At 37.5% G+C, this 19,541-nt stretch overlaps 1 protein-coding gene and 1 long non-coding RNA gene across 8 annotated transcripts in view; one reads left to right on the top strand and one right to left on the bottom strand.

Annotated features, from left to right (window-relative positions):
* The window catches only part of LOC111266297 (uncharacterized), an 11,515-nt gene extending 7,763 nt beyond the window's left edge, over nucleotides 1–3,752 (top strand). The window contains exons 3-4 of one of the 2 annotated variants that reach the window (XR_002684020.2): nucleotides 3,183–3,294; nucleotides 3,618–3,752. This is a non-coding gene — a long non-coding RNA (uncharacterized LOC111266297). The remainder of the gene's footprint in view (nucleotides 1–3,182; nucleotides 3,295–3,617) is intronic. The other variant, XR_002684019.2, reaches the window with a different exon arrangement.
* Nucleotides 1–19,140, bottom strand: part of Glg1 (Golgi apparatus protein 1) — a 34,408-nt gene extending 15,268 nt beyond the window's left edge. For 5 of the 6 annotated variants that reach the window (XR_002684014.2, XR_002684007.2, XR_002684000.2 and 2 more), the window contains exons 1-19: nucleotides 18,275–19,140; nucleotides 11,841–11,965; nucleotides 10,721–10,894; nucleotides 10,048–10,360; nucleotides 9,744–9,924; nucleotides 9,101–9,382; nucleotides 7,926–8,127; nucleotides 7,047–7,209; nucleotides 6,632–6,772; nucleotides 6,113–6,238; nucleotides 5,714–5,932; nucleotides 5,021–5,227; nucleotides 4,046–4,228; nucleotides 3,584–3,766; nucleotides 3,193–3,342; nucleotides 2,944–3,000; nucleotides 2,469–2,622; nucleotides 1,990–2,090; nucleotides 689–1,283 (exon numbers count right to left, since the gene is read on the bottom strand). Coding sequence is in view for 1 of the 6 variants with exons in the window: in XM_022843645.2 (XP_022699380.1) it covers nucleotides 1,116–1,283; nucleotides 1,990–2,090; nucleotides 2,469–2,622; nucleotides 2,944–3,000; nucleotides 3,193–3,342; nucleotides 3,584–3,766; nucleotides 4,046–4,228; nucleotides 5,021–5,227; nucleotides 5,714–5,932; nucleotides 6,113–6,238; nucleotides 6,632–6,772; nucleotides 7,047–7,209; nucleotides 7,926–8,127; nucleotides 9,101–9,382; nucleotides 9,744–9,924; nucleotides 10,048–10,360; nucleotides 10,721–10,894; nucleotides 11,841–11,965; nucleotides 18,275–18,631 (3,486 nt within the window). In the remaining 5 variants the exon portion in view is untranslated. Of the gene's footprint in view, nucleotides 1–106; nucleotides 1,284–1,989; nucleotides 2,091–2,468; nucleotides 2,623–2,943; nucleotides 3,001–3,192; nucleotides 3,343–3,583; nucleotides 3,767–4,045; nucleotides 4,229–5,020; nucleotides 5,228–5,713; nucleotides 5,933–6,112; nucleotides 6,239–6,631; nucleotides 6,773–7,046; nucleotides 7,210–7,925; nucleotides 8,128–9,100; nucleotides 9,383–9,743; nucleotides 9,925–10,047; nucleotides 10,361–10,720; nucleotides 10,895–11,840; nucleotides 11,966–18,274 lie in introns of those variants that run through there. The other variant, XM_022843645.2, reaches the window with a different exon arrangement.
* Between the last annotated feature and the right edge of the window lie 401 nt (nucleotides 19,141–19,541).

Below are 19,541 nucleotides of genomic sequence, written 5' to 3' on the forward strand. Positions count from 1 at the left end.
ATAGGCACACCAATTCAAGATGAACCTGCAATTCTTCTATTGGAAAATTATTAGAGTGTATTAAAATGTTACAACAGTTCCAGTTTTCTATATGCTTTGCCTGGTAACATTATCCTATATTTCATTTTAATATAAATCTGATTGTTTCCCCATATAGTGGTACCCGCACCTATTATAGTTCACACGAACCTGACGAGACTTTACATCTTAGTTCTTTCTACGCGTAGCTTCTCGTTCCATTCCTTCCAAGTTACACTTCCAACCTTAAACCATATCTGACCCACTTACTTCCGCTTAAGTCACCCTGACCTTATCAATATCATAGGAATTGTCATGATTATTCCCGGAGGTATATATAATAATTTATGTTTGACTCGAAGTTGATTACTATCATCTTCAGCGTTTTTAAGCCCTGCGCTTTTACATAAAACACTCTACCTCAACGATATACAGCTAACCACAGCCGTACTAACTAAAATCTGAGCAATCCTAAATCTGCGCGCAGCCTGCCTGTCATACTTCCGACATCTTTCTAACATCTGTCAAACCCTAACGGTAAGACAAATGCGCTTAAAGATATCGAAGAGCAGCTTTGAAGCATCTAACAAATACATTCACTTGTCTTTTAAAAATACTTGTTGGCAATATTTGTTTGCCTTACTCACATTATTGATAATAATTAGCATACCTTTGTAAAATGGATGGTCGTCGCAGAGGTTTGATCCAAACGGTTGTCGAATTAACTATTTTTAGCTCCTGTTGACTGTCTATTATACTGATTTGACCTGTTTTCCCTGATATAATCGTCATACATATTTAGTTACGCTTCTTTAATGAATGGGATAACAATAATATCATAAAAGTCATAAGTCGTTGCACGCTGACGTATGCAATTATCGGTAAACACTGGTTCTACAGAAGCATTTAAGCTTTGTGTTGAATAGACGTTGAATTAACTGACAGGTTATGAACAATTAGGCGCGCAAATTCGAAATTGAACAGACTCAGTTGCTGATGCAGTGATCGATCTTTGTAGTTTACATCTTGAATCCAACATCGCACAGTTATTGTGCGCGTGTCTAGGACTTACGATAATGCCTCGTTGAGTTTTTATTTTATTTGTTTTTTACTTGAGTAGGCACACGTTTCGTAATTCTCCCGCAGACAAGACCAATGCCGAAAAGCACTATAAAAACAGAACTGAACAAGACGAGAAAATAATTTCTGGCAGGACTTTGCTGCATTTGAGCCATTACATCCCGAAGATTCTCAACCGGCGCCACCTTTAAACGAAATAAAACGCACAGAATTGAAGCAGGATACAGTTGATTTTACATATTGCAGTTATCACAATAACGAACGTAACAGAAAAATTGCTGCGCCTATGTACGTATGATATAACTTGGAAACACGTGTTGGTTACATACATAATGTTATACTACATGGCAAGTGCATTTACTAGGTTTCCTCGTATAAGACTAATGTGTAGAAACAGCTTCAACGAATGAGAAGAAAGACGATCTGGTATTGTGAGTAGAGCCAGAGGGCAGTGCTTGGAGATACATAGTCACGACAACTTTAAGCTTTTATAGAGATAAACCTCGAGTTGTGTTAACTGTAAACCTCCTTCTGATATTTTGTCTAATAGAAGTACAAAATTTTTGAAAAACTTCAAAACGATCTACGGAGCAACCATTTCCCACATCCCAGTCCGCCGTACAATAGCACATCAAACGGATAAAAATATGTATTATATTGCAAACAAAAGGCAATGTGTTAAATTCGCAGGGACATACATATAGACCCTATCAAATCATTTTCATTCCCAGGCCTCCAGAAAAGCATTAATAGGCTTCTTAGCACTATGCAACAAAAGTTCTCCGAATGTTGTTTTTCATCATCATAACCACATGTGATACAAGAGAGACTAAATTAAATTTAACTAAACTAAATTAAATTAACTTTCTTTAGTAGAATATATCTCTTTACCTGAGCCGCATATTCAAACATTTCAATGCGTTTCGAGAGTAACGTTCTGCACTCTGGTTCTAATTTCTTCTCTTCTAACTTCGCCATGAGACAGGACAACACTGAAATACAATGAATAATTACTCTATATATAATTGCTAACTTGTGCCCTTACGCAATTCCTTGCTCGGTTGGTCACTAGGATATTATTTTCGATTCGTTTAGTAATTCGCTACTGGCAATGTTCTGCGACGGTCAGAAAATCTGATAATAAATGCATGCTATAGCGATTTCATATTCTGATATCGCGCCTGATACGACTGGTACCCAAAGCTGCCATTTAAAAAATATTTTTTGAGCCACTTTCTCCATTGCGAGTGCTTTGATCAGTTAAATCCTCTGCGTTATATTTATGGTTACGCGCCATTTATGCTAAAATGCAGCCAATATCTGATATTTCGGCGAATTCACAATTCACGTAATCGGCTCTTTATACGTACCATGTCCATGGCCTGGGACGGCTAGATAGCAATGCTTTGCAATGTCGGCACTGCATGCTTTATGTAGTACAGGGTCACTCTGAACATCTGCCTTGCCTTCATGTATGAGCCGAGCAACAGCGTTTCTACATTCTTCACTGTGTATGGCCCGTTCCTGAGTGTATCAACAACAGGTAAGGACTGTACCTGTGAGTAACTCGAATCTGTGTGTTTTGAGCCTACTGGCCAGCATGATATGGTCGTCAATCTCGTCATTACAGCACAAACATATCATTTTGTAAATGGTTACAACATAATTTTTCACAACACATTATACCGTTTATATTTTTGACGCCCACAGCTCAAATTCGTTATTATCAATATAAGTACGTTCAACAGTTTTCGCGAAGTTAACGGTATGTATAATAAATAGTTTATCAAATATTATAAAATAAATATGTCTACCACTATGTATAAGGGGGTTCGTAAAAATTACCTCGAACTGGCGTTTTAGACATTCCTCTGCATCATCAAAATCGCATGGTCGTTCCAGCTGCAGAACGAGATAAAGGTCAATTAGTGAATGAAAAACAACAAACAAGCTTGAAAGCCCAACGTCACAGACGTTCAGCACGTAGCTGCCAGAAAACGCTACTGAGTGATTTATGCAAATTATTACTCCCAAGATCTAAAGTTAATAGCTTCAAAAATTGAATTTCGATTGATGAAGATTAGATGGACATACCGTCGTCTTGCAGGCCTTTGCGACAATGGGATCGAGCTGAGCTCCTTGTCGCATAATCGACACAACCACAGGTTCACACTCATCGCTCAATCGTTTTCTAAGGTAATTTTCTCGAAGACACCGCACCACCTGGCCTTCTAATTCCGTATCCTGTAATCCAGTTACACTATGCTGAGGATGACGTCTACTTAATTATCAGAGGCAGCAAAAACTATCATTCTATTGAAGAAGATATATGGCTGACGTATCAACTGATAGCGGCGCAGATGCTTGATTATACAGCTAGCTTGATTTTCTATCATTTCTGTCAGGACCTGCTACGACATATTTACTAATTACAGGCTAGAATATCGTATCCAACAAGAGACGTATCTATAAGATCGCAACTAACTTTGTCTTTGTGTTTCTGAATGATCCCAAAACAGAACTTTTCAACATCTCGCTTGCAATGCTTCTTCAATTTCGGGTTGAGACGATAGTCGCCATTGCGTTCAAGTAACCTTGCGTGAATGAGGGCCCGACAGTTGTCTGAAAGCGCGGGCTCTCGGCGGTACTCGGCGAGACAGTCTAATGCCTATAAAATAAATCAATATACGCGCGAGATTCCTCATGTAAAATGACCAGATAATCTAGCGAAAAACATAATGTAATGCGGAAAAAAAATATATTATTGCTTGAAAATCAATTTTTATTTAAATAAAAACAGTTCCGTGTGAAGCTGTTAAGTAACAGCACTGCAATGGTTTTTAATTACACTCTGTTGAAAATAGCGGATAAGGACAGCAGAAAAATAGACATTTTTTTACATTGTATAATATCGTCGCTTCATACTAAATTGTGGATCGAATCAAACCTGTGAAGTGTCGGTATCGAAACAGAATCTCTTGATAGCTCTTCTACACGTGTGGAATAATTTAAAATCGATGGAGTTATCTGCTTGCATTTGATATTCTCGTCGAAACACAATGCGATGACATGATATAGATAACTCTTCCCGGTGAGAACGCAGGCACTCCAACATACGGCCTTCACCAGGCTGAAACAAACAAAATATGATACAAATTGTAAATACTCCGACCAAATGCCGTTATAAAAAATGAGTTCGTTTAAAAAGTAATGGCGGCTTTTATTTATTGCTTCATTTCTTTATTTTTCGTTTGTTGCTGATCATGTGTTACGTATCGTTGGTAAGTTCTGGCTCTACGAGTTTACCGTCGTTATTGTTTTGTCCAAATCATAATAATTCACCACCCTACGCTTGGACTACAAAAATGGGTATGGCAAAACAGCACTTTCGGAATTTGCTATTCATTTTGCGCTGAAATAAAAAAACTTCCAAAGTCGTTAGATCTGGATAGATGTGACATGTGTGATGTGTATTCTGTGGCTAAAAATACTATTCAAATGTGACTTGCTATATTCAAACATAGCATTTTTGGCCCAAATAAAATATACTAAGTTTTTTTTTTAACTTATCGGGTTTACATTATGTTATTTTTAAAAGAACAAAGTTGTCAAATAAGTCAGTTCGTTCTAACTATAAAGTTTTTTCCGTACGCGAAACAAATTTCCTGGATTGCTTCCACAACATTTGACATCGGCAGAAAATCCACTTGTTTTTGTCCACATAACCGTTCTTGGGGTTTGAAATCTTGATCTGCTAAAGCAACAAAGAGCCTTCTAAGGGTATATAAGAAACAAAAGCCTCCCAAGAATATAATAAACGTAATTTAAAGAAACACGTTAACAGAAGTATGGTTATCGATAAAAATTTATCATCTTAATTTATAGTGGAATGGTTATAATTTCGAAACAAAGATCGCCATACCTCAACAAATTCACATAGCCGCTTCTGGTCACTTGCACATTCTCTATCTAACTCTGGATCAAGCTTGATGTTCTCATCACGTAGAAAGAGCTCCACACGAAGTTGCTGCCGACAGAGGAGCGATATCCGAGGCTTCTCTCGGCCCTCAATTACGTCTGATGTAAGGAGAGAGCTTAAACAGGTTACGACCTCAGATTTTGTTTTCACCTAAAAAAAGACCGCATGACAAAGAAATATAGTAAAACACAGCCCTTTTTTTTGAAAAAAAACTTTTAGTGTTATCTGAAAGATAGAAACGTGACTAGAAAAAAAAAGTGTCATTTCTAATGTGTAAATGCGGCTAAAAACGTACAGTTTAGTTTTATAATATGTAAATACTATACTACAGAATACGCCCAATCGGGATTTTCGTCTAATATAAAGTGCACTAGTTTTCTTAGTCATAGCGGCCTGAGCTCAAACGGGTTTGCTTCTTAATCCCAAACTCTTTTCGTAAACGCGGCCATATTGGACTGACCAGGAAACAATAATTGTTTTTAACAACCATTCGGCATGATTCCAACTTCACGGAAGTTGTTGGCAACGTTCAACAGATCGGGCATTTTTCGTAATCAACACTGAACGATTGTTAGAAGATATATATAATTATTTTTGCCGTAGTAAAGTGAAATAATCCTGTACGTGTCATCTCACCGTTTTACAGTTCCTGATCACATCAGGCTTACACGCTTCCTTGAATTTCGCGGAAAAACGATAATCCTTAAGAGAAACGAGCTGGAAATGCTCAATGGCGACTCTACAATGAGGATCATTTTTGACCTGCGGCTCGTTCTTGTTCATTATTAAACACTGGATCAGATCACCTTGGTCAACGTCGTTAATTAGCGAGTCCATGCAAAGCTGTTTCACGACCTATGTATATGTAGGAGATAAGAAAATCGAACTTAATAAGACACTGTAGTCAACAAAAAGTTAATGGAGGTGTAGATGGCGGCCGCACGGTAACACGGCCGAACAGTAAGCGCATAGTAACACGTAACTATAAAAAAAAACTCCAGCGCAAGACCAATCGTTGCAACAGTGCCTACGTACCCCATGGCAAATTTTAAACAATGGGTAGTTAAGTTCCAGGTGTTCGGCTTGTTCCTCCGTAAGGTTCGCAACTGCGGCTCGACAATCCGGCTCCAACCTCTCAAGATTCGTTTGAAGACAACTCACCTGAAACAATGCGTGTCGATACTTAAGACGATATTTTCGACAGTTTATATTTCCTAGTGTTCGTGATGGTGGAATAGTTACGTGTTTGGCTACAGAACTTGTGCACATGTATGTCACCTAGTCTCACCTTTCTAAGACAATGCTTAAGGACAGTACTAGATGCATAACTCAAAATATTTAATTACATCCCGTGGAATTGGAGAAACTCTGGCCACCTCCTACTCATTATTAAATGCGACACACGTTCTACGCTGATCTGAAAAATGACATGATATCGTATTTCCTAAGAGTTCATTATGAGAACAAGCGACGTTGTCAAGGTTTAATGTACAATCAGGAAACAAGGTAAAGCCATTAGTATAATCACAATGATAAGAAAAACGGTTTATATACCTCCTGCCCCTTTTCGAGGTTACTGGAGCACAGACTAGCGAGGTCGTTTAAGCATGGTTCTTCTACCTCTGGCTGAAGGTCGACGCTGGCTGCACGCTGTCGCATGACCCGACGCACCTCAAAAAGGCATGGCTTCGATAGCTTAAAGGGGATGAAACATCGAATGGGTTAGTAATATTTATAAGATGCCGTCGCTTTTATGCCACAATCTATTATCATCCGGTGAGCTTGAAATCCAATTAGAAAAAGTAGCTATTCTTAAAAATTTCAATCTTTGAAGTCGTCATGGAAACACTTTTTTGATGGACAAAATAGTAATTAAGCGTCATTTAAATACAGACGAGCACTGGTATATAGACACCGTCAGCTTTGTGAAATATAAACTGTAGGTGTAAATTGCGCTATCGACACACACAGCAACGTTCTTATCCGAATGGTAGGCGTAACGGTAGAGGCATGGTAAAACAATCGGCCCCCTTTCAGGATCCATTTTGTTTGGATTTTGATGCCATTCTGCTTTCGCGTGACAGTTCTTAACGGCGTCAGCATGGCATGCTTCATAGAGACGCGGATCTAACCTGGAATACAGAAACACACAAGAGAACAGTTACATTATTCTAAACTCACATGCACACATGGCCTTGCCTTAAATAGATTTATATAAAAATCCTAAATTATATTTAAGGAATTTCTAATTGCATTACCAACTGCACTATACCAGTGGTTAGGTGAGCTCAAACGTAACCATCTTTTTTGTGATGGGATTTGCATAGAAGTGAAATCATACCCTCATTATATAGGGTCGAAACGTAAGAAAAACTCTCTTTTTATTTGAAATCAACATCAAGGTTGCCTTGTCGCATTCAACAAGATCTATGCAAAATCGACTTTTTACACTATAATTGTAAGTAATAACTGTATAAGTAGTAATTGTAATAATTTTAAATATAATTGTATAAGTATTACAACAGAACACTTTCATTAACAGGTTAGAACCAAGCTGAGGCGATTCCTGCTTCTTTCTGTTCAAACAGCCTTGCTTTTAACAGTAATCAAGGCAAACTACATCTAGACATCGTGCTAAATATCCTTATATATATATATATATATATAAACATCGTGCTAGATATATTTTCATGGTATGGAATATTAAAAGTCATAGTAAGCGCTGTTGTTATCAAAATTACCATAGTAGGAATACAAGGATGGGCGACCAGCTTTATTCTTTAAAAACTCAAGTAATTTTCCTTCTGCACAAATTTTCGTCTTATAACTTTTTACGGGGGTGACTTACTTGAAGTCTCTAGCAATGAAATATTGGATCTGTAGAAGAGCTTCGCGGCAATCTTCGGTCATATGATTCTTTGAGTCGAGGTGATCCATGAGGCATGATAGAACCTGACCTTTTCCCGGCCGAACATCTTTGCATAGTACGTCTACCACTGGCTGACAGGACTCTTGAAGCACAGGGTCTACACGCCAATCGTCACCAACGTCTACGCATGCATGTACAACAAATTAAGGTTATTCGTACTAGACGCGCAGGCGAAAAATACAAGATCGAGCTTTCAGTTGAACTTGGACAAACTCTGTGAGGCTATTTATCGTAGCGGGCACTCGCTGATTCGTTACCTTTGGCACCAGAAAAAGCCAGTTCTTTCTGGAACTACCTAATAAGCTCATCAAGGCGAAAAACAGTGGGACCTTTTCGTAGTTTCGGCAAAGGCAATCTATTTTCCAATATTTTCAGGTAAAACAAAGATTAAAATCTTTCTATTTTTGACTGAAATCGAGGATTTACGTTAATGGATGTTTTTTGAGACTTCTGAAAAATCCGAGGCAAATTTCCATGAAGCGAACCCGAAGACAATAGAATTCATATTTAAAGGGGTTAAAACTTTAACGAAATGGCTTTTCAAGCCATTTTTGATATCCCAGGATTTTTTTTATACAGAAATGGACGACCGTGTCAAAGTTGCAGAAGTCAACTGCAAATTGAGTAATCCAGATAAGTTCCAATGATTACTCTATTCGAGACTTTCGATGTCAAATTCGTTTTGTATTTGTCGATTGTTTGCCGTTTTCTATTTGGGCTTTTGGTTTGCTATCAAGCCAAAATTTCGCTAGAATTTCTTGTATGCAACATATTTAAGCGATCCATTAAAGAATCTATGTCTGTCAGTATCGCTGGAGATATAATTATAATAGAAAGTGATTTGCACATTGAAGAAGAAATATTTAAAAAATAACTAGTGAGTGCGTTAAACCCCGAATTGAAAATATAATCATAGTCGATGGTGGTGATAAAATAAACATCGTCAGGAGTGACGATGACAAAAGATTATTTTCACCTGGTCTTGATGTGCTAGACAAATATAGTCATAGAAGCTTGATGAAGACACTCACCGTCTAAAAGAATCGTTATTGTACTGCCGCGAGGCTTTTTAATAATACCGTTTGCTCACTCACCTGCTATTTTTAACATTTTTTCCAGTTCTCGCCTGCATTGATCGCTAACTTGTCGGTTACTATTTATTCCACCGAGGCCACCGATTAGGCCATCGTGTGCATTTTTGAAATGTTTCATTAGACAATGGACTGTTTTTCCATCCGTTTCGAGTTTCTTCTGACAGAAATATGTAATGTCGTTTTCACAAGCCGCAGCCATATCCGGCGTAAGCTGGTAGGACTCCATCAGAAAATGCCGATGAACCAGTAATTCAGCTTTGCACTCGGCCGCTACAGGATAGTCTGTAATTTGTAAAAAGTATATTTCTTTTAGTTATTGTGAACTTAAGTATGTGACAAATATTTTCAGGTTCTAATTTTCATAATGCCCCGTATATATTATACGCAAAGGGTACAGTATGTGTTCTATATATGTGTATCACCTTAGACCAAATTAGGGTATTGTAATGAATTCAGTCAATAATATGAAAAATTGATCACTTATATTGTAGAGAAGAACGGTAGTTCATTACAAGGACAAATTAGGTTGAGTTACCGTCCAATAATAACATAATGCACGCAGGTTGCAAATTTACTATCAATTATTACGATTCTGTTGTTTTGACTAAGAAAATTATGGTTGGCAATGCTGGCGGACACACACCATTATGTATGGAGTTCTCGAGACAAAGAAGGATCTGAGCGAGTCGAAACTCTCTGCGGTGAGAAGTGTCCTCGCGACATTTGTACTGACGGATATCGTCACGACACGCTCTGGTCAGACCCCGACTGACTCGATAGTCCTCTATAGTCAGTCGTTCCCGTTCAAGGAGCTTTTTCGCACACTGAAATATCAATAGCGAATGCACAACATATGCCTAATCCTAATCTAGAAAATATATGATATAAACAATTTCAAAAATATATACTAAACCTAGTTAATTTTTTTTTAACCAATCGATACGAACCTCAGGAGTCATATCTCTTTCTAGCCGGTGCTTCATGAGGCACTTGTAGACTCGACCTTCTCCAGATGTAACATGTGAACAAAATCTCTCGCGGTCGTCTCGACATGCGAAAAACAGAGGCCTATCCAAATGAAAATCTTCTCCCTGTATTTTCGAGATTCGCAGGATTTCCGTGCGACATTCGTCCTCCAAATGACCGGCCTGCTTTTGCAAGCACTCAATAGTAGCACCCTGACTATGAGGTAATTTTGAATCCATTGCCAAGCGTCCACAACGGAACTTCTCAACGTCGTCGTTGCACTCTTCAGCAAATCTATTTTTTAGCGGGAGCAATTAAATAGCTTGGTTAAGCCTTGCAGAAAGGGATACTTAAACGGCATAAGATACTTTTATATGATGCTCTTCACATGCCGAATCACGTTTATCGACGTTTCATTTAGTCAACCAAGCTGCCTGACATGTAATTATTGATACAATCGTCTTGATTTCGTTTGTTGTTTATTTGATGGAAAAATGACATAATGCATAAGTATGCCAGTCTACAATAAGTGCAAAGCCCACCGAACTGAACCAAAAACGGCCGAGTTCAGTTTATTATAGTAATTCACTAATAATATAAAATTAATCAATTTATTGCATAACTTATTATCGATTTGTAATTAAGAATACGAACCTCTGTATAAGTCGGTAGTCGCTGAAAACGACGGTTTCCATACGGTACAGAAATGTGTGGCAATCAGGATCGGTGGCATTTTGCGTATGTTCAAGAAGACACAGAAGCATATTACCTCCACCTCCGTTTAAGCTGTTTCCACTTCCAATAGTTTGACGACCACATTCAGGATAGCTGCAATTATCCCGTTGCATATTATTTGATTTCACTTTCGCAACTTCAAATTTAAGACGAATAAAACCTCATATCCCATTAAGCAGTCTTATGTGCTGAGGCTAAGTAGTTCCCATTAGACTAATTCTAATAGTAGATATCAAGCACTCGTTCCAAAAATAATATCGTAAACGGGAAATGATTATATATATATATATATATATATATATATATATATATATATATATAAGGAAAGAAAAGTATTTTTCTTCCTGTGAAGAATGTAGAAAACTGTTCTAATAATTCTGATTCTACCGGTGTGTTAATATGACGGAGAAACTACGAATCAACGGAGGAAACTCGTGTCTAGTGGAAACTGACTATCCTGAGGACTTCATTGAGTAAGTACATCGATATAATGCCTGCAATCGCCGCTCCGAACGAAATGCTTGTTACAATTTATGGTGTCTATGTCACTAGGAGAGGCTGTTTTTGGTGGAATTTCTTATTCAGTATAACACTGTAGCAAATACGCATGTTTGAAATGCCTAAAATTTCATTTTTTTAACCATATTACTAAACCATTTCCATATGCTCTGACGAAATTGAGCTTCATAATCACGATTACTCAACTCCAATTGCCACAGTCACTCCTTATATTGTAACAGGACTGTGTTTTTCGTATTTATGAACAATATTGAATTATTTGGCATAGTTCTAACAGTTGGCTCCCAGCATGAAATTTTCGTCATGAATTCCAACCTGGACCACCACGTATTTCTAAGTATAGCAGGCAAAACGCGTTACCTACTCCGCTATAACGGAGACAGTATTAGTATATGCCAGCATTGAGTTCATTCCCAGGACTTGGATGATGTTAAACGTATTAAATGACTATTTTCTACTACTCGATGAAGCCTTGAATGAGACACGTACAAATACACTCTCACAGCGTTTTAAAACTAACCTTTGTAGAAGGGTATGGCATTTCGATTGAGCGATGTTATTGAATCGGTCGCTTTGAGTGATTTCCCGTTTATACTTCCAAAGGAGATGATGACACCTCGCTGAAAGGCCCGCATCTTCTTCCACCTGACAAGATAGCAAACATCAGTGCACATAATCTGGTTGACAACACGTAAAATTCTTCAATCATAGTCGTACGAAATTAAAAAGAACGCTAATTGATCAAAATAAAAAAGTTAAACGACCTACAAATGTTCCTTTCCATTTTTAGATTGATTGTAAGTCCTTCGAGCACTACGCCGTTAGCCTAAGTGTAGATACTGAATATGCACCTTACTTTTAGTTTTATATCTCAAACAGATAACCTAAGGAAATTTGATTACAATGCGTGACAAAAATGACATCAATATTAAGATGTGCCAGAAATACAAAAAAAAATGTTTATTTTTTTTGCATTTAAATGCTATTTACACAAGTTGACCGAATATCGCATGACTGGGTGTGGAACGACAATTCCTGATCAAAAAGCTTTGTCCCGCTGATTTTTGTGTCGATAAGACAGTTATCATTTGAATATGGACATGACGCGAACCACAACATTTACGATACCGTGTTCGCTACAAATGCAGAGTATGCTGACGACTGTTATGCTTCAAATAAAGCCTTTGACCGGCCTAAATTCAAGCCATTCAAGCCTGTTTCATAAGGAAACGCATTTCAGAGTGAAGATCATAATAGATGATTTAAGCACGGTCGGCATCATCCATCTAGGAGATGCACTATACGCGCGTAAAGCAGGTAGTTGACAAATCTCTTTTCACTTTTCAAAACGAAGTGATTTCCGTTGGCAAATCTAATAATTTTATGCTCGTCTGCATGTGCAAACTACGCTTTACAACCGCTTTTGTTACCTTCGCAAAGCTGATCGTTCCGTTTGAAGAGTAACGTTATAGATCCTGAACGAAAAATAGGCTGATTTGAAATACAAGCGTGACGTTAGCTGCGTAGTTTGAGAGACCTTGTGGCTGCGTTTTAAAAAATGCATTTTTTTAAATTTCTTTGAAATTTGAGTTTCTTCAACTGTCTGAAAATTCTTCACTTTCTTAGCAGAGCTGAAATGTCTTTTCAAGCAAAACTATGCTTAGAAAGGAAGAGCATAAAGTAAGAAGTATGTTGAAGCAGATTCATTATTGTATTAACAGAAAGGGTACATAGCAAGATTTAAACGAACAAGATTGTGATTTGATATTGCCACTCAATAATTTTTACAGCTTCTATTTAGCTCTCAGTAGCAGCTTGATCAGCACAAAGGTTACCTCATAAGGTATTAGGAAAAGGCAAATAGACTAACTGTTAAGGCAAGTACGTTTAAGCGACATGAATGCCATTGCAGCTTGTATTTGTATAAATAAGATACGTGAGTAAGCTATGTAAATGAAATGAAATTGTCTAATGAATTCGAACCAATTCCCGCAAAATCAGCTAATCCCATAGTTCTGCTTGCTCTATTTGCTAGACAAAACAAGTTATACAATATAGCTACGACAGTTATCGTTACTCATTACACTACTTTTTGATGTTAAGCAGTTGTCCGTGGTTTAACACCAGAATGCTATTTGTAAGCCAAATTTGTAAATCTATGAACACTACACATTTTTCGTGCTGAAGTGTCTTAAAACTCTCACATCTGTTGTGTGTTCCACGAGTTTTTAAAAAGCCTTGTTTTCGTTAAAGCTAATTAATTTGTGTATTCTTAATTGTAGTTTATTTATAGTAGCAACAATTCGCAGTTTCATCAACACATTAGTTTAGTCCAAATTTCTTTGTAACTTCCAACAACTTTTATCTTTCTCTCTTCCTAAGTACAAATCGAAACGTCTGCAGAACCACGGAATTATTAGTTCATGTGGCAGTATAACCTAAGAAATTTATGCGCATAGTGTACTACATGATCATGTTTTTAATATGAAAATACACATTATTTTTATGGCAGTCTGTATAGGGTGTTGTTCGTTTATCTTAACCATCGTTCACTTCGTTGATCCTCATTATTTTTTAGCTACAAAGCTGAATTTAGAAAAAAAAACTCGGTCACGCTTCCATTATCAATCATATTATCAATGTCTTACAAATGGCACTTTATATATCCTTTTAGTGTTGAAATCTACCGGAAAGCGCAGTAAGATTCTAGGTAGCACGTTTAAATGCTTATACCGCGGCGCCGGAATGGGTTTGAAATCAAATTGTTAGTCAATCGCCTAAAGTATAAAGACGCTCGATTCCCCGCATTGAAATAGTTAGTTAATTAAAATATTTCTGCGGAACAGAACTAAAGTACGGCTGTATACAGATAATGCGCATCAGATAGTGCATACCCAAAATCCATAAAGCTCTTTACCGTTTACATAATTGCGGAAGTTCAGCAAACTCATCTACGACTTTTATCTAGGAAATGTAAGCGAATGTAAAATACGGAAGTGTCATCTATGTTAGAGATTTACCTCATACATAAAATCATGCCGACTTTCCAAACCTAACTTTTCTCCATAAATATTCGTATCGTACTTAATTATTTTCAATCATTTTTTTAGCAGTCACGCCTTGGCAAACTTAAAATCCCACTAGAAAACGGCGTGATATACTGGTCTATATATGTTTTCATACTACCTTGAGAATCAAATTGTCGTTAAGTATATTCGACGGAAAAAACAGGTGATCATCTCTAAATTGAACAAGGTCAAAGCAATATTTACGCTGTTTTTGTATGTTTTTCAATCTTGCATATCTTATCACCATGGTACGAAAAAAGGAGCGATATTCTTCATTGTTTCATTGTGAAGTCGACCCATATACGATGGTTGTGCTCATGAGGCATTCAAACCCCGTGAACGTGACGTATTTCTCCATATACAGACAAAAAATGTTCCCATTTACTACCAAAAAAGGCTTCGTCTAACAGAGAATGTAGGCCTCCATTTACAAGCGGCATTATCAATGTCGTAGAAAGCGTTACAAGTCGCCTGGGTAATGGCCTGTCTCGAAACCCGAAGCCTCCTTTCTTAGGACACCACTTTCGTGTGTTTGGTAATTTCCAAGGACGTACATTCGGGGCATATTTCACCAGCGGTCTGTGCCAATTTTATTCCGAAAAGCACGCATAAAAGAATCGTCCTGTCGGTCTCCACTTTTTTCCGACACGGCTCCGCAACAACGGCTCAGATTCGAACGACGCTGTCAACACTAACGGATAACCACGACTTCACTGTAGGCGTACGTGTAAATAAACCGTCTGTCGCCATCTAGAACGTTTTTCAGAAGCAAGCCAAATCAAAGCAAAAAAACAGAACGAAACTATGGGTTTATTATATATTGGACTGTTGAAAAAGCATTGACCGTTTTTCTAATCTGATGGCTTTAAAGTTCCATGTCTTAAATAATATAAGTCACATTGGGTCGATGTGAATCTTGGCTGTCGTAGATATTCTAAAGTAGTTAGAATGCCTTTATTCCGATATAAGATAGAGCGTTTGAAGAAAAGTACAGTTTAGATAAAAATTCGCTATATTTCGTATTTTATTACAATAAAAAAGCATAAACTCTGCTCCAGATCATAAACAATTGTAATGTTTATGGTCACGGTGCACTATCGAAAAAAACGGACCAAAAATAAGTCGCTTTCGTTCTGTGAGTTTCGATGTGAAAGATGCTTTTCATAGTGGTCGATCAATTACGAAAGAAGTTGATGGAATTATTGCGAAAAACGAGCAAGAGCGACGCGTGAGTAGCAATGATATCACCAAGGAACCAAACATCCATTACCAGTTTTAAACTACTCGAAAAAAGTTGGCTACAAAAGATATTATATTTGAATGCCACACAAATTGACGCAAAAGACTTTACCTGATCGTATCTTTGTGCGAAAATTTCAATAGAACCGAAACGAATTCGAATTATTTCTAAGCGGTTGATCACGAGTATTGAAAAGTGGATCATATATGACAATAATGCGCAAATAAATAAATAACGAGAAAATGTGCTCTACAATCTGTGGTAAGGCCCATCCTTACACCGAAGATGGTAATGCAAAGTGCTCAATTGGATTGAAAAGGAATCGTGCAATATTATGAGTTACTATAGCCTGGCAAAACGATCGACTTGGATTTCTACTGTCAACAACTAATGAAATTGCAAGAAGACATTGAAAAAAAATCGACTGGAACTAATGAACAAAGAAGGCGTCGTGTTCTACCATAACAATGTCAAACCACATATATTTTTAGCTGCCCAGCAAAAATTAAAAGGACATCGATAAAAAAAATTCTAACATATTCCTGGGTCCCGCACCATCTGTCTATCAACTTTTTCGATTTCTACGTCACTCTTAATGGTGTTAACTTTGTGGCAATAGAAAAATTAAAAAATCATCACCATTTTTCACCTAGAAATCATAGAATTTCTCTATGAGATGACGATGTTACCAAAAAAGCGGCAAAAAATCCTCGATGAAAATCATGCATATTTTGTTTAATAATATTATTTTAAAATATAAAAGATAAGTTTCAATTTGTGGTTAAAAACGATAACCATCACCCTGTTTTTATGTATATGTATATTTGAACTTTTTCAAAGTAGTATTTCCATCTTAAATAAGCTCTCACTAAATAATAAACATGTATAGTACAGTATAGATATCCTTGTACAATAGGGCAATTATGATCAGGTATATAAAACTAGAAACTATATACTAAAAATTGCTTTAAGTAAAAATCTTTCGTTTTGGAAAAGGAAAGTTTTGGAAATTGTGGATATTGTAAAAATGATTACGAGGACGAATAAGACTCACTTAAATCCTTGTAGCAACGCTTGTAAGCTGTAAAAATATTACCTTGTGGGTAGCAGTATTCATTCTTATGAAGAGCAATTCCTTGGGTTAAACAAAACTATACTGGTTTTCTTCGATTTGGCTTTGGCAATTGCTCTTTTTTTCGAATATTTTAGACAAAAAGGTATTTTTTTACCCTGCAGTATTAATAGTGTCATATACAGATATGACGTACAGTTTTCATTGCTCCAGTTCGAGTGATTTTCGTTACAATTGAAAATAATAATGGGGTTGCAATTTTAATCAACTGCTGTCAGCAACACAACCAGAAGAACAAAGTGTAATTGGTGAGCATCGTTTAAATTAAAGCTAAACAATTGTTTTGGTTGAAACATACTTTTTACGATATTTCAAGCAAATCTTTTATCACTGTTGAAGTATATACATATAATATTAGTCAGCTGCTACGCTCAACAGGCATTAAAAACGTCGTACTTTCACGCACGGCTGTGTAACCCAATAGTCCTCAAAAATATCTCAAAAAAAACAACTGTTGACTTCGTCAACATACACTACTTGTTCAAGTGGGAAAGGACGTAGGCAGACCTGCGCGCTTGCCCTTGTCGCTACGTCTGCCGGTCTGCGAAGCCTTTCTTTCTATTATGCTTGCTTTACTTAGCTACTGGAGTAATCATACAATCACCTGATAATAATAATACAGACATAACTTGACAGGTCGGAAGGTTTTTTGTTTTAACGGTTGGTTTGCGAAAAAATACATAGGAGGCCGATTACCCAGTTTTTGTTGACACTGGTTTCTTTTTTGTACCTCTTCCCGTTTTCTTTCAACATGTGCCTCTCATGGGACCAACAACATTTTCCGTTAATTAAAAGACTATGGAGAGATACACATTGGAACCCCTGATAAATTATTCCCCGAATACATCGAACGCTTGTTAAATCTACGTTCTTCTCATTTACATAACCGAACTTTTGTTAAGGTTTTGCTCTCGAAGAATCATCGCTAGTTTGTAATAGTCTGTCTTGATCTATATTGAGTCAGACAAATAAGACTCCTTGCTAGGACTGTTTATAAAGAGAGATATAGAGACAAATACCAGCTTAATCTACGTTGCTCTCAACTCGTTGTTAAATGTTAACTGCGTTAACTGATGTACACAAAAAAGGATGCATTAGATTTAAGTACGCGGTTGTTTAATTTGATACGGCTCCGTTACTCTCGTGCCTCAATATTCATTGTTGTCCACAACCAGTTCATTCACATAAAGAAAATCGTGGCTGAAGTTAATTTTCTCTTCATTTTTTGATTTTTGTTAAGCCCATAAACAGACATTATGTTGGTTCTCCTAAAGACATAACTACTGGGTATATCATTTATAAGTTATCAGACTGCCAAAACGTATGTTCACTTAGCGTAAGTTGTCCGCGTAACCCTCTGACAATGGATAACGATTTTATTTTAATATAACAGTACAGTCGTAATGATATATTTACAAAAGATATACCATCGTACGAACATAAATACAAAAATGTTATAATAGTGTATCCGCATGCTAACGTTTTTGACAGCAGAAATGGTATCGAAGGCATACCTTATGATTCTGCACGCAGTCGAGTACAGCGAAATTATTTTGCAGCAGGCCCGGTGAGCATATTCTCTTCAGATCTTCAGCGCACTCCGGGCTCTCGCCTAACACGACGACACCATCGGTTCCGCTAGGTATGATACCAGACCCCGTCAATTTGATGCTTCTCGCAGCTCCACGGTGACTACTTAGGAGATTATTGATGCGATGACTGTTATTGTTGTCGTCCAACGTATTCGACGCCTTAGCGTGACATAGCAAACAACTAAAGACGAGCAACACTACAATCACTTTTAATAACACTCCACTTCGTGTGATAACTACTCGCTTGGCGGAAGTTACAGTGGCGCGCGATGCAGCCATTTTTCAGCAACAAACGCTATTGTCTCTCACTGCGCCTTGCAAATGGGTGGCTAAAGACACCAGTATTAATAATAATGATGATAAATAACTAAGTCGCGCTGTCGCCAATCAGTCCGCTAACAGTCACAGCAATCAGATGAGGTACTTTGTTTAGGTCGGTTGTCCCCTGACTGCCCGTCATTCAATCCAGGAATAGGAACACAATTTACTATAACACTCTAGCGGACAGCTAGAAACAAAATACGCCGTTGTAAAGCTGCACTCACGTCACTCCGGCCACCGCTCACCCATACCACTGCAACTATTCTACTGCTGCGGATAGTTGCCAGACCATGACAACGCAGTCATAATTTGTTGATCAAACAGAGCGTATAGAAGTCCTTGCTAGTGTTGTTGTGATTTTCGTTTGTCTAGGGTCTCAGATAAGACAACACTCGGATAGAAGAACAACATGACCGCTCTCTGTTTTTCTCTCCTTCATCCCTCTTTTCATACTGCGCTGCTTAAGTTGCTGCCAGAGCCGATCTGTGTATGGATGCATTAATCCCATCGTCTGCTTATCCGATGTCTTTGTTTGCATCTCAAATGAAGCTTCTATGAAAAGCTCGCTGATGATTCAAGCTCACCGTTACACGCTGTAAATATGCACGGCTAGGAATAAGTAGGCCAAAGAGAGTTCAGACACAGCTGCCGTGATAGTCGGGGCGTGCGAAGCGGCAATTAGTTGAATTTTTTGTCCTACTTTATTGGTTAAGTTGGTTTTGTATAGACATACTCTGATAAAATAGATTCGTTTTAATAATATTTTGATAAACAGTAGAATCGGATTGAGGTTACGTTTTTTATATCTTTTTTTTTCTGTATAATCTATTTAAGCGACACCTCAGCCTGTTTACACCAACTAACATTG

Source organism: Varroa jacobsoni, unplaced genomic scaffold (genome assembly GCF_002532875.2).
Source record: "Varroa jacobsoni isolate VJ856 unplaced genomic scaffold, vjacob_1.0 scaffold_112, whole genome shotgun sequence".
Classification (NCBI taxonomy): domain Eukaryota; kingdom Metazoa; phylum Arthropoda; class Arachnida; order Mesostigmata; family Varroidae; genus Varroa; species Varroa jacobsoni.